The sequence below is a fragment of the Cucumis sativus genome, chromosome 6 (genome assembly GCF_000004075.3).
Source record: "Cucumis sativus cultivar 9930 chromosome 6, Cucumber_9930_V3, whole genome shotgun sequence".
Lineage (NCBI taxonomy): Eukaryota > Viridiplantae > Streptophyta > Magnoliopsida > Cucurbitales > Cucurbitaceae > Cucumis > Cucumis sativus.
Genome location: NC_026660.2, coordinates 21,813,529 through 21,829,862, shown reverse-complemented (window position 1 = coordinate 21,829,862; position 16,334 = coordinate 21,813,529). Strand labels below are relative to the sequence as shown.

The following is a 16,334-nucleotide window of genomic DNA, read 5'->3' as shown; positions in this document are numbered from 1 at the left end:
ATTATTATTATAACTTACATATATATATATATCAAAAAAAAATCCAAAGAGAAATGTGAATGATGAAGTTGGCTGGCAGATATGCATTACCCTATCTCTTTAGAATTGTGAATGAATGGATGCCTTAATTCCACGATTTAAACTTCTCTTCCTTTCGTCAACTTTTCCTAATTCTCTCATACTATACTAATTTTCTCTTCCAATGTGCCCACTTTTTAATACTTAAATACCGTTATTGTTTTAATAGTAACTATAAATATGGTTTTAAACATGAAGGACTTGTTGGGAATATAAGAGTTATATGTGTATAAGTGTTCGTTGGTGTCCAACTATATCTAGTATTTTAATATCTTAAGAGTTTTTATAACACTTAAATATTATAGGGTTAGATGGGTTTGTTGCATAAAATTAGTGAAGGTTTATGAAAACTCATCCAAATACTTACATATATATAAATAAAATTAAAAAGAGTGTGTATATACATAGCTTGATTTATTGTTTTTTTCAAGAAGAATGAAAAATATAAATCCTAGATGAATGATTTATTGTTTTCTTATTATAGTCGGATTCAACCAACACGATTAACCTTTTTTTTTTTGGAACCATCTTTAGAGGTTCTAGAATTGATTTTGAATATATATATGATGCATGACTTCGTCCTTTTCTTTATTATCGATCTTTTTGTGTCATGCACATAGACTAGAATCATGTTGCTCATGTGGTGGCAAAACATAGTAGCTCTAGAATTGCCTTTTACTTAACATCCAAATTTCTCGGAGTGTCAAGGTCGTAATTGTTTGTGCTTATTAGAAAAAGAAAGAAAGAAAGATAGATGTTAATTAAGTTAAAAAAATTGATGGAATTTGTAATTTTTTTTTTTTTTGTTTTTTTTTAGAATTTAAGGTACTGTTGAATTTTTGTATTTATCACTTGATTTGACGTTAGATTGCTTTCAATCTCAATAGCCTATGGGAAATTGACCATTTACATAATGTGTCCCAAAGTTTGGCAAATACATTTTTACACCAAATGAATTTTGTTGGTAATTATTCAAAATGGAAGGAAGGTTGACTCATTTAAAATACTAGTAAAATAAGGTTTAAATTACTATACTCGAATTACAATAACAATAGTTTATATTTCTAGTATAGATTATTTTAATTTTTTTGAAGTATAAATTATTTTAATTTAAAAAAATATATAATAAACTTTGTATTTAAAAAAATAATATAAATTACAAATACTAATTATTGGAGCAAGAGATTATTATTATAATTATTATTATAATGTTAGGATGACTTGTATCCAAAACGCCTTCTTTGATAAAAACAAAATGTTCGTGATGAAGTTTTAAATTTTTTTGTTGACATGTCAATACTTTTATACATGTTTATCCTTATTAATAGATTTGACATCAACATATTTAAGGGATGAGTATTTTTATTATATCACCAAATATAACTAAATACAAAATGAATGCATTAATAAGAAATTTAGGCAGTTTTTTTAGCAAAAGAAAATAATCAGTATAGGATTATTCACATGGCAAGGAGGCTTAAACTTGATTGATAGACTTCTATCACTGTCTATTAATATCATTGATAGAAGCATATCAGTGACTATTAATATCATTATTGATAGAATCTGAAAGTTTTGTTATATATATATATTGTAAAATTTGCTATTTTTTATAATTTATCTTTATAGTAATTGAATTAAGTTTGTTAAACAAAAGAATGACATTTAATTTATAAGAATTTTCAAAAATAGCAAATTTTACAAAATATTTACAACTTATAGCAAATTTTATCATTGATAGTGATTAATGTGTTCTAATGATAGAAGACTATCAAAATTTTGCTATAACTTGTAAATATTTTAATTTATTATTCTATAGCTTGTAAAATTTAAATTCTCTAAAAAAATTTATGAGTGAAAGAGAAAAAAGGTGATAATAATAAAATGAAAGAAAAAGATGTTATTATAATATTGCCACTTGGAGAAGAAGAGGAGGTAGAAGTTTCGTTTTCATTATCTATTCCAAAGCTTCAAAGTAGACAAAGGAAAATAACGTCATCCTCATCGCATTAAATTATCAATTAAATTCTATACAACAATTTTAAGTATAAAATAAACTTTTCCAAAAAGGAAAAATAAAATTATATAATAAATATGTATATTTAAGTACTTTAGGTTTAATTTCAACCAAACAATAAACTATAATCCAAATAAATAAAAAGGGTAATATAAAAAAAAAATTGCAGAAGATAACAAAAATATTTAGAAAAAACAATTCATGATACTTCTTCTTTTTGCATATTGCCGATACCACAAATATAACAAGTAAATAGTAATATCAAATGACTATCGAAAAGTTATTAGAGAGATATTATATAGTTATTAACTTTTAAATTTAATACTTTTATAATTTATAAAATATGGTGAAATAATTTCAAATGGTAATTAATTTAAGTGGACAAGATATGTTATTATAATTTATATATTTGAGAACATAATGTTTTATTCATTTGAATTATGCTAAGATGATAATTATGTTATGAATTTTTATTTAGTTTAGTCTTACATGGTTGTTTGAATAAATCAAGCTTAATCTTAAACTTAGTTTAATTCAACTAAAGTTTGAAGTTTATATAAAATATAAAAAAATTGCATTCTATGACAACAGTTTATAACAATTTTTTTTTGTATATTACAAATTTGACAAATATAACTAGTAATCGAAGATAATTAGACGGTAATCTACTTTTTAATTTGTCATTTTTATAATTTAAAAGTTGTAGATAAAATTGATTCTATTATCCTAATATTCTTTGCTATTTTTTTTATAGACTCTCCTAAAATAAAAAAATATATTTATTTTGTGTTAAAAAAAATAAGAAAATTTATAATTAATGTGTTTTTACTTTTAAGATGAGAGAGAGAAAAAAGAAATTAAAAAAAGGTTGTCAATGTGTGGCGAATCATGAACTACAAGACAAAGGAATTGAGAACAAAAACAAAAAGGATATATGTGAAACCAACAACGAAAATAAAAAGTCAAAATATTAAAACATAATGTTATTATTATGAAATAATAATAAATAAACAACACAAGAATAGAGAAAGGAAGAAGTAGATTAGACATTTGAGTTCTATCGTTGTGTATTACAAACACGTGATCTTATAAGTTATAATATAGAATTAAATGATAGTTATACGTAATTATAAGAGACATTTTTAAAAATAATAAAATAAATTAAAATATTTACAAGCTACATCAAAATTTTGGATTTTATCACTGTACCGTACCAATAACTATGAATAATTGAATTTGCTATAAGTTGTAAATATTTTGTAAAATCTACCATTTTTAAAAGAAAATTAATATATAATTATATTTTGGAATAGTTTATGATATTTTTAATTACTTTATTTTTTAATTTTAATTTTCACTTTATTATTGTTTTAACTTAATTTTTAGTAATTATTCGAGCTTAGGTTAGTTAGTGTTAGCTTAGCTAATAAAAATATTGTATTGTCTATTAATTTGTATTATCAAATTTGAGATTATTAGTTCAATATTTGCACTTTAATGTTGTAAAAAGAAGACAACAAAGAAATAGATAAGTACATTTTGTGCTAGTTCAAAGTCAAGTTCTTGTTCCCTATAAAAATTCAAATTAACAAATTTACAATCTTTGTCCATGTTGACCATCGCATTCACTTCTTTTATTGTTTTAAAAATTTTCAAATATATCACTAACTTTCTACTTCGATTGGATTGTTAATTTTTCTTTTAACATTTGAGTGTTTACATCGTTACATCAAAATAATCTTAGTTCAACTCACATAAGTACGTGTTAACAAAGAAGTAAGGATAGTGTTGCAAATTCATCAATGTTCCAACTTTTCAACTTTTAGTAAAAAATTCTTTGAGGTGTGATTTTCTTTTTGGACTTCAATAAGAATAAAACTAGAAGTCAGCCTTGGAGAAATGTTTGATATGAAATACTCGAAGCAAAAGATTGAACTATAAAAGTAAAAAGTGATTTCAAATTCTTTTTTTGAGTTTCGATGATTGTATAGATTATCGAACTAAATTAGCGATTGTTTTCCTTTGTGATGTTCGATTATTATCTATCCCTCGATTCGTAGATGGTATGATTGGAAAAGATTTTGATTTAAATAAGACGAAAAAAGAGACTAAACTTAAAGTTTTGTGGATGAAAAAAAAGTACAAATTAAACTTGAAAGACTTTCTTTTTATACATTTAAAAAGAAGCAATACTAAATTGCTCCAAATTTACTCGTCCATTGTTCTCTCCATTTCCTTCGTTCTTCATCATCACCACCGTCTCTGTTTCTTCTCCGACCTCATCGCCGCCGTCCATTTCTTCACTTTCCTCTGTTTTCACAAAACAGAGCCTCAATCGACCCTCGCTTCTCTCCGCCTGAAAACACGGCAGCCTAGCCGGAGCTCTCACCGCTGCAATTATCAGCCTCCCTTCTTCCCTGTGGGGCATCACCCTAAACGACTCTGTTTCACTAATTGTTGTCAACGGAGGCGGAAACTCATGGGAATGAGAATGAGAATGAGAATTAGAATAAGAATGGGATTTTCTTTCCCATTTCCTCTGCAAATCCTCATCGTCAGTCTCCGGCGAGAAAATATTATTCTCAATTATATCACTCCCGGTTTCATTACCCAAATTTTCAGTACATAGTTTCAAGCTCTTGTCGCTCAGGCCAGTTGGGTTAAACCGTTTAGCAAGTGGATGAACATAAACAGATTCCGGTTTACTCACCGGAGTGTGGTCGGCATCGAGGGATTGAAGGAAATTCCATCCTCCAGTAGAGGCGCCGGAATTGGGGGGAGAATTAGTTTGAATCTGGCATTGATCGGAATCGGAATGAATCAAGGTTTTAGAAGAATCGGGAAAAGATGGTTTTAAAGGGAGATCAAAGGGAGGGAAAATGAGGGTTCTTTGGTCGACGAGATTAGAGTCGAGACATGATTGTAAGGTTCTGTAAACCATGGTCGCCATTAAAAAGAAGGTTTATGAGAAGAGGGTTGAAGAGGGGAATTGGAGGAGAAGGGCATGGTGAAAGAATGAAGGGGGGGGAGGGGGGAATTTGTAGGGCTTCAAAAAGTGACAAAGTGGGGTTTTTCTTTTTCTTTTTTTTTTAATTTGATTTTTGGTGGTTCCTTTTGGTTACCACTTGAATTGGACCAATTTTATTTTATAATTTTATTTCTTTTTGGGAAAAATGATGTGTGTTTTGTTTTTGACACAATAAAACAAAGTATGGAATAAAATGTAGAGTTTATCACAAAGAGGGAAAAAAATATCCAACCAAGAAAATCCTTTGTATGCTGTTGGTTTTGCCACCATTGTTTCTTAGTTAAGATATTTCTACATCCCCTTTTTTTGGGACAGAATGTTAATTTTATTTTCACCTTTAAAACCTTAACAACAATTAATCATCAAATTCCATTCATCAACTTGTAGACTCGTGGAACTAAATGTCATTTTTTTATATTCGACTTTAGTTATCACCAAACTAGTAGAGGTGTCTACTGTTGTTTATCCTTGATAAAAAGTAAAGTTTCATTACGCTTTATTTCAAAACATTCCTTTTCTTTTTAGGTATGGATATATAAAGTAATTGTATTGTTTTTCAACCAATTTTTTTGTGACAAGTAAAGATGAAAAGTGTTAACAAGATGCTATGAGTAGGGGTTATCATTGGTCGGTTTAGTAAAAGTATCAAACTAACATCGATATCAATTAGTAAGGGTTACTTAGTCCGTTTAACATTTTAAAATACTTTTTAACAAATTTCTATCTGAAACTTTTCAAAATCGACCCCTCTTGTTTTCAAATCGATTAACTTTGGTTTGGTTGGTCGACTTGTTTTCGGTCTATCATGCTCACCCTTAGTTGTGAACCAATGGATAATATTTAGATGCAATTAATTAGGTTGCACCTTAGTTTCATGTTTTCCTTTCTTTACACATAAACGAATTAATTTTTAAATAATTTTCATTTTAAAAAGTAACAAGATCTTCTGTTCATAGATACATACAAGTATCAGTTGAGCTGAACTTATGTTGACCTAACAATACGTTTTAACCCTAACGTTATTATTGTTATTATTAGTAGTACTTGAAAGATCTTTTGATTAGTCCTAACAACTATAGGAATGAGATACCCAATCATCAATTTATGGATGAAATTAATAGAAATATGAAAGTGGAAAGTTGAAGTGAGTTAGTAGGAAAAAATGTTGAGCCTCTCCACAATTTATCCAAATATTCTCGAGGTGTTTTCAAATGAACATATATATATATATGAAAGAGAGAGAAGATTCAGAAGGTTTGATCCTCATTCTCTTCCAAAAGAAAATACAACAAAAATAATAGGGACAGGGAACAAATGGGATTCCCCTATTTATTTCTTTGACATTGATGGCCTTTTTCTTTGTGGTATTAACAAAACTAGCTTTTATATATATGTATATGTGTGTGTATATATATATTATTGTATTTAAGAAATTTCTTAGAAAGATCAAATTAGTGTGAAACTGTAAGTGATTTATGGGTTTTTCTCTCTAAATTCGTATTCATAGTTACTTTCTTGATTTTCTCCCGATTTTGCTAGCTAAATTAAGAAACAAGTTCAATTATTCGACTAGCAAGATAAGTTGTCGTTCATGGAGGAATTTCTTGGAAAGCCGTTACTTTTCTTTCTGGATTTCTTGCATGTTCACGTCGAGATAGAACAAATTACTCAATGAAGTACAACTGTTAAAATGTCGGTTTCTTATAATAGCTATTAGTGGATTTGAATATCTGCATGTCTTTTTTAAGCGTTGCTTATAGATTTGAAGTACATTTGTCAGTTTTCTCTCATGCATTCATTGATGCAAAATTGCAGGCTCTATTGTGACGGTTTTTTTCTTTTACAATTTTTCGCGTTCATGAGATTAGTTACTTCATGTGTGTTAAAACTTGAACTATTGAACAAAAATGTGTTACATGTCATGAAAGCCGTTAAACAAGAGAAAAAGATGTTAGGCTTTTGTGCATGCTTGACAATTGCAAATAGTTAATGCTAATTTTGTGAGTGTTAGTTCTTATGGATGGGATCAATATTTATTTTGATAGGAGTCTTGTATTTTGGTGAGAATTTTGGACGTTTTTTGTTGCTTATTATTAGATTTTGGATAGTTTATATAGTATTAGAATTTTTTTATTGTGATCACGATAAATCCTCTATTTATATATCTACAATAGTATGATATTATTCACTTTGAAAGTAATTAAGTGATATATATTCTTTAACTTTGTCTTTGAGTTTATTCAAAAAACTTCATACTCATGAAGATGTTTTATTGGCAAAAATGTGGTAGTTTGATCGTATTCTCATTAATACCTTGAAGAAAGTATCACAACTAGGTTTCCTCTCAAACATCGATCTGTTTGTTTAGCTATCATGCATCTAGGTTAATTTGATCCTTTTCTTTGAAATACGTATATAATGCAATTAAACCTCAATTACGTGTCTCCAATAATGGCTAGCTAGCTACACACTCTTGAAGGGGTGTTTAGGGCATTGAAATGAGTTGAGTTGAGTTGAGTTCAACTCAATGTTTGGCCTACCAACTTGTGATGTTGATGTAAAATAACCAACTCTACTTTAACTTCTACCATGATTACTATTACACTTTGCACTTTTATAAAGAACTTCACGATCTTTACCTCTTTTTCTCTCTCGATCCCTCTAATATTTCTAATAACTTTATTCGTCAACCATTGCCATGAATAACTTTAATTTGTTGAAAATCGTTGTCGGTGACATGCTCTAACGACCATTTTTTATGGCCAATTCTGACAACCACTTTCGACAACGTAACTACCCTCTAACAACCAACTCCAACTACAACCACCATTATTGATGACTACTGCTGACTCATTTCAGCTATGTTTCGATGACCACCACCCTCGTTGAAGACCACCTCTGACAACCATCTCTAGTAAACACCACTTTTAATGTACAATTTTGTGGATTACCATCTTTGTTGCCAATCACGTATAGATATCACCATGAATGTATCTTCTAAGAGTTTCTACTTCTTTGTTCGAAACCTAAGAATTCTACCAACATGGCTAGAGTTAGAGCCTAGTTGAATCAGCTGGTTTATATCACATGTTGGGTATAACAGACCTTCATATATCTCTATAATTGTATGATATTGTCTACTTCGACATAGACCTTCATGCCTTTACTTTTGGTTTTTCTCAAAAGGACCCATGTCATTGGTGAATAGTTGCATTCTCTTATATACCTAGCTACAATTATCCCCTTATCTAGCCAATATGGAATGACTTTCATCACATTCATAATACCAACATGCATGAATAATCAACCCTTAAATTATTGCACTCATAAAGTATATTGTGCGTGAATATTACACTCATATATATTTCACTAACATAAAGTATATTGTAGTTTTATTGTTTGTATCAAACAAGAGTATTTTGTCTATCAATACAAAGACAAATGGTTGCACATAAAAAAAATTGTAAAAATATATGTGAAGGTTTTAAATTGATATTTTAATTGAGTGCTAAAATTGTAGAAAAATATATGTGCAGTTTTGCAACTGAAGTGTGAAACAAAAAAGTTAAAAGCAAATAAAAAAAGTGTAATCTAAAAGTAATTAAACTTACTTGTTATTATTACTTTAAATCAAATAACTTTCCACTCCAAATACATCTTTCAAACTTTACAAACATATGAATTCAAAACTTCAAAACTCAATTCATCAACCCAAACAACCCTTGACTCTCATGACTTTCTTTGTTAGATTCTACCGAGGCATACAATTGTCACAGATGATGACACTCCATATATCTCACCACAATAATATCTTATTAGCCCCTCTCAACATGGTATCACAATATGATCTTAACCGATGTGAGATTTTGATCGCATTATCAATATGTGTGAGATCATTTTTTACTAATTGCCAACGTAAAAGCACATAGTTATTTGGTTTTTAAATATCTCTACACCCTCTAAAACTCATATGTTTCCATTAAGGATAATCTTACATTAAAAAAATGAGGAACGACCCTCATAGTCTTTGTAAGATATATTAGCTACTCATTTCATTATCATTTGATTTTATATAAAACTTAATATTTACGTAACATACTATCAATTACTATATAATGTTATTGATGTTTATCTAATAGTTTTAATTACTCTAATCCATCCACATGCATGGAAACATCATGGGCCAAAAGAATAAGGTGATCTCAAAAGTATCAATTATATAATTACTTATTCAATTTCACATCTAAATTTGAAATACAATTACTTATGTTACCCATAGTACTATATACCTAAGTCCAAACATTTGTTAAAGCAAATTCCTTTTGTGCTAAAGGGTAACAATGGAAAGTTGTGTAAATGTGATATAAATACTTTAAGGACAAATTTCCTTATTTTGGATTATGCTTTTTTGGTAGTAGCTGTTGCCTTGCAAAAAGACCCCTTTTTACAGCTATTAGATTACTCTATATAGACAATAGACATTACAATTAATAATCTCTTTTATAATATAAAATAGATAGACCAAACCAAAGGATTCATTCTACCACCCAAAGTTTTCTTTTTTCTTACTCTCTCACTATCAACTGTCTCATGTATTTATTTATTATATAAATATTCTCTTTGTCATCCTATTCATATGCTATATTTATGTTCATATTTTTATATTTTAGTTTCTTTTAAAAATATTTCTCACGTTTATAACATAATATTTATGTAATACATGCATACATGCATGTACGCACCGTTCATTTCATGTGTGGATAAAGTATCGATAAGTTTTAATACAAATTTGATCTTTTAAACTTTTAAAGTCACGTTATACCTTTTGAAGTTTATGTTTATCTAGTTTTTGTTGTAGTTACATATTTTCGGTAAGTTACTTAGTTTTTTAACTATAATTTTAATTTTCTAAACTTTAATTTAGTAGTGAAATATACCATTATATGTCAATATTTTTTAAAGATCATGCGATGAATTGATTTACATATTACACATAAAATTATAAGTTCGAGTATCAGTTAGAATATTTCTTTTAAATAAAATTAAAAGTATATTACTTTTAAAATCAAACGATATAGTCATAAATAAAATTAATCTTTTTAGTAAATCAATTATTTATTTTCTTAAAAAATTAATAAATTCAATAACATATTAGTTACCTTTTCATGTGGTGGATACAAAAGTGGAAAGTTGAAGAGAACTCAATACTTTTATACATCTTTTTAAAATTCACATAGTTTAATCGTAACTTTCCCCTTTATAAAAAAAAAAATCTAATCTCAATAATTTATAATTAAAACTTATCCTATATATTACAAAACAAATTACACGAAATTTTAAATTCTATTAGTCTCAAGTACTAATAAACATTAATACAGAATATAAAATTTTGTTATATTTTATAAATATTTTCACCATTAATTATTATGCAGTTTTTATCAAACCATAGAGACTCTTTACAATTCAACGAGTTTACATATTTATCGAGACAAATAATTGTTAGATCACAAACTTTATAATTAATTTAAATTAAATTTTTTCTAAGGGCGAAGGGTAAAGATGTAGTTTCCTTCCTTCCGGGAAAAGTTGTTTATTTATAGGACACCATATATAGTATAGTATAGGCCACTTGAAGAGTACCTTTTATAGTTGTGCCCTATGAAAACCTTCCCTATATAGATGTTTAGGATCCTCTTCCTTTCCCATTACAACATATTATATTATGCATACCTTTGGCAACTGTATAGAAACATATATGTAATATATAGTTTTCTTTTGTACCTTAGTTGACACACTTTATAAACTTTTAAGTATGCATGTCCCCTAACTTTATATGAAGTGGGCATAATTTAGATTAAATATATATGATATAACATATGCTATATGTACTATTTTATACCATATACTATTATTAGTTACCTTCTTCTTCCTTTTCTAAACAATAATTATATAATATTTTTGTTTGTTCTAATCCATTCAAACTTACACCTCCAATGGGAAAAGTTAGAAAAATCAAGAACATGGTCTTGGGAAGAAAAATCTATTTAATTTATAGTTTGGTGTGAATATGACCTAAAATATATGGATGATAGGAAAATGGTGAGAAGTAACATCTTCCTTGAGTTTTAGTACTTTTTTTTTAATGTTTGAATAATTTTTTTTTCATTTTGGAGGATCGAGATGGATCACTCAAATTTTGTTGATAAGTTAAAATTTTGCAACTTATCAATTGTTTTAGGCTACTTAGCATAGATTATATAAACTGTCGAAAAAGGAACAAAATCTCGAGAGTCAATCTTGCTCGAGATGAACCTAGAAAAATATTGTTATTATGAGAAGTGCATGGAAATCCAACTTATTTTAGAGAGCGTTTGGGGGCAAGGAATTGGTTATTACCGTTGGAATGTAATGGTTTGTGTTTGGAACAAACATATGATTATTATAGTTGGATTATAATATATAGATTGAGTTTTGGATGTATATTGTTTTAGTCTTAATTGTAATTATATTTGTTTGAGGTGTACACTATTTTAATTTGTTAAATAAATAGTAAAAATGATAGCAGACAGTTTTCATCCATTTTCTTTTAAAATCAAATGACATCCAACCATGATTTTAAATATGATAACTAAGTCTAAATTATCCATGCATGAAAAGTTGGAAATTTGGAAATAGGAATGAATTAATGAAGCAATATATAATGATTTTGATCACCTTTTTAAAAACTCAGTAAGAATCACACACGGTTTTTACATTAATAATTAGATCATGACTATGGTGTTTATTTATAAAAGAAAAAGAAAAGAATTAAAATAATAAAAGAGGAGTATGCGTGATGATGCTTTGAGGAAAATGAATAAAACCCCTACAAAGCAAAGCACTTTGATTATAAAAATATTATTCATATTTTTCTTTTGTTTAAGTTTAACATTGAGATTAATTCATATTATTATTGTAATGTAGACTTTATTAGGAGAGAGTAGAGAGAATCTAATTCATAGCTCAAACAAAGGACTACTCCAAAAAGCTATTATATGCATTGCATTTCTCCCTCTCACCTTTGTTGACCGTACCATCATACTTACCTTTCTTTCTCTTCAATTATATATATATATATAGTGTTTACCACAGTATCAATTATATTCTTAAACAACTAAATCTATTGCAAAACAATATGATAAGTGATTTTTTATTTTCGAGTTTATAAATATAGAAACTTTATGTAGTTGCTTATCTACGTAAATAAATCTCAACATGTACGTAGAAATAATATAATAATATTATTCAACAGTTTTATAACTTGAAATTATGAATTAATAATTATATTATATTAATCATATGTTATATTAATATTTATAGGAGAGAGTATATTAAAAGTATGCATCTGCTACAAAACAATAGTAGAAAATGAGAAACATATCTTGTTTCGAGATGTGTACTCGTTTCATAGCTTTGAACTTAAACTTTACGAGCAATTTTGTTTTAAAAATATCCATAAACTCACACAAAACCAATAAAAATATCGTAAATAGTGTCCTTATGTTATGAACAATTTTAAATTTGAACATCGTGAAGTGAAATGCTTTTAATATGTAGTGATCTTGATTCTATGAGTAGTGTCTACATCTCTTAAACTACGGTTTGTTTGTTATTGTAATCTTTGTATGCATTTTCTATTAAGGTTAATATATATTTTAGGACAAATGATAGAAAATATTGTATTTTGTTTCAAAATATTTTTTAATTAAAAAAATGGAAAATACCTTTACAATTGTTTATACAAATTTCAATTTTACACAAAATTTATTACCCTGTTCTAGAAGAACATTAAGAAAATAACTTGAGTTTAGCATTAAATTGAAAACTGCAAAAGTTATTATAAAAGAGATTGTTGGTAGTTTGATTAATATAATTAATGCATTAGTCAAATTCTTTATGTGACTTCCATTTATAAATAATGATGAGCAATCAAAATTAGTATCCAAATTCTTTCCACTTCCATTCCATACTTGGTATGTATTTTATGTTTATAACAAATAGCCTCATAATAAGAATTATTGTTGTAGAGAAATATAGATTTATAAATTTGGTTCTTCTCTCCTAACATTATGATTTTTGTTATAGCATTCGAAAAAATATATGTATCTAAAGAATGGTTCAAATTGAAGATCTCTCTTCACATCCTACCACCTGCAATAAGGTATGATTGACAATAATTCTATAAACTTTTTTTGTTTCCTTTAATAAAAAAGTGTTTTCTTTTTTAAATATTCATATATTTAAATTTGTCTATGGTTGAATCTATTGTGTTGATTCAATTAGTTTGTGTTTATATGTGTATATATCTCTATTTATTGTTGTTGTGAGAAAAAAAAAAGAAGCTTAGGAGGAGTAAGAATAGTTTATGGAAATTTGAAATTTTGTGTTTTTTTTTTCTTTTTTAGAAGATAAATTTTATTATTATTATTATTTTAGTATAGGGAAATGCGCATCCAACTCTTTTCTTTTATGATTATTAATGGTTTTTTTAATTGTGAGATCAGATATGTAATCTTGAGGTTATTGTAACCTTTCATATTAATTGGTTAAGCTATACTTATTTTGATTGTGATTGTTGTTTAATAGAGATTGTGGTATGATTATGATTTTTTTTTTTAGAATAGTACAAACTTTTAAATTAATACTACGTGGGGTTATGTTTTGTACGTTAAAATTCTATACTACGATTTTTTTTTTTTTTAAGAATACAGTGAACATTTTTTTACATATATTTAATGATAGGTTTAAACCACAACCAACAAATAAATAAAGAGCAATTGAATTATGTATTTACATTTTAAAAACATAAGTTTACAACCCTTCTCTTTTGCTTCTAATTTTTTGATAGGGTTTTTTTTTACTTAATACACACATATATTGACTATCCAACAAACTTCAAATTTTAACCGAGCAAAGTAAATTCTTCACTTTAATTAAAGTTGTCAATTAGTATAATTTCTTCAAATGGTATGTTTATGGTTAATTATTCATTGTCGTTAATGATACAAGATAACCTCTTAATCAATAGTTTATATATCTTCAACTTTGAGATTTACAAAGGCTTGAATTTCAAATAAAAAAAATTAAAATGACTTGAAAAAAAATTGGTTAGATATAAAGAAACGTCATGCAAATTTTGAATACAAAACTATTTGACTATAAATTTTCTTTATATAAAACACTAAATGGCCAAATATTTGAATTAGGTCACAACAATAATGTAGTCATTCGAAGATTTATACGTCAACATAAGCACAACATAACTAATATGTAATCGACATTACGTCTTATTTTGAAGTCATAAATTAAAAATTTACATATCATACGCTTGTTGTGATAAAAACAAAAACATATATCATCGACAAAAAAGTTAGAGATTCAAATATTTTCATCCCGTATATTTTTACTAAACGTTTTTTTTATATATTTTATCTTTCATATATACCTACGCTATTGAAAATGAAACTATAAATATCTCGATCATTAATCCATAGCTGAGCTATGTTGAATTAAGTTTAGTTGTTTTTGAAATTGAAGAGTATGTTGTTAACCCCAAAACAAAAATTTCTCATGGTAAAGTTTCGCCAGATTTAAGAGGCCCATTGTATAAAGAAAGGCCCAATTGAATTTTGTTGGCCCAAAACCCTGTAGCGAGCATCAGGCCGGACTTATCGGCCCGCTTATGACTATTCCGTGAATCGCGATCGGAACATTTAATGGTTTGTGGGGCAGAGAGCTTTCACAAGCTGCCACGATCGCATTTGATGTGATAAAGTAATGCAAACTATCCATTTACCTAATTTATTAATAGTTTTATTTGTCTTCGAGACAAAGAGAGAGACAAATAAAATAATAATATTAAAGTATATTAATAACTCATACTTCATTTAAAAAAAAAAAAAGAAAAACTATTTTGCTTTTTTCTTTTTTTGAACAAAAAAATATTTTCTATATTTTATACCCATTTTTTGCATCTTTAACAGATTTCAGAAAAAGAAAACAAATTTATCTATTTCTTCATTTTTCATTTTGATATAGTTTTTTAAAATATAGATAACAAGTAAATATAAAAATATTTAATAAAATAAATAAATTAATGCTTATAATTATCGAAAACTTAAAAGAAATAGTTATCTAAAAATACTTAAAATAATTGAAGTTTAGGTCATCCACTTGTTTGTAAGTAAGTTATAGTTCAATTAATTAAAAATTTGATGTGGTTCATACTATAATGTATCTTTTTTTTAAATAATATATTTAAGGTTTAAAAAGTATAATGTTTACCCAACTTTTATAGGTATGTGTTCGACTTTAATCAATTTTGAAATGTTTAAATGTTTTTTTTTCTTAATTGTTTTGGCGCTTCTGTAGCATACCAAATATTTTCGTAAGGTTATTAGAGAGTCGGTGGAGATAATAAAGCTGCAAACAAAATTTTACATTCAAATATTTTTTATAAAGTCTAATTAGGAGTGAAATTTTTAACACGAGAACCTTTTCATGTGCATACGAATGTAAATTGAACTAAACTCTTGATGGTGATGTTCAAAATTTGCTCAAACGATAAGATATTTAATGGATTACTACTTCGTAAACTTTGCTCAAACGATAAACTCCAAATCATTTTGTTCTATTATTTTCTTTTCCCTTCAAATTATCAAAATATATAGATTGATTTCCATCCTTGTAGCTTGTTCTGTCTTGCTCATGTATGCAACTACAAGATATGTACTGATATGCCAATACAAGCAAAGCAAGGCAAATAAGTAAAGAGAGACCAACATCCATTCATCTAAATTTAAGATAGAGCTAATAATTGTTTTTGAGTTTTTTTTTTTAAAGATTATTTACTATCAATATATTTTTTTCTATAAATGTATGTTTTGCTCTTCTAAATTTAAAAACTGCCAACTATAGAAGTTCTTTAAAAAAATATCCAATTTTATTATAGAATTTGGATTTTTTTTTTTAAAAAAGAGAACCATATTAGAAAAAATAGAAAACAAAAAAACAAGTTATTACAAGTTAAAGGATTGAATTACAATAAATTTGAAAGTTTGGAGTAAAAGAATGATATTTAGGAAAGTTAAAGGATTAGAAGGAAAGAAAATTAGAAGGTTTTAGGGAGTAAAATGAAATAATATTTATTTTAATAATTTGCTAAAAAGCAAG

General features: G+C 27.0%; 1 protein-coding gene across 1 annotated transcript; it reads right to left on the bottom strand.

Moving 5' to 3' along the window:
* Positions 1–4,271: 4,271 nt before the first annotated feature.
* LOC105436013 (protein FANTASTIC FOUR 3) lies at positions 4,272–5,036 on the bottom strand. The gene has a single exon (XM_011660156.1). It carries the CDS (start codon positions 5,034–5,036, stop codon positions 4,272–4,274), a length of 765 nt encoding a protein of 254 aa, XP_011658458.1.
* Positions 5,037–16,334: the final 11,298 nt, after the last annotated feature.

Bases quoted from the DNA above. Each gene is read 5' to 3' on its own strand.
- LOC105436013 (XM_011660156.1), bottom strand. From the start codon at position 5,036: ATGGTTTACAGAACCTTACAATCATGTCTCGACTCTAATCTCGTCGAC.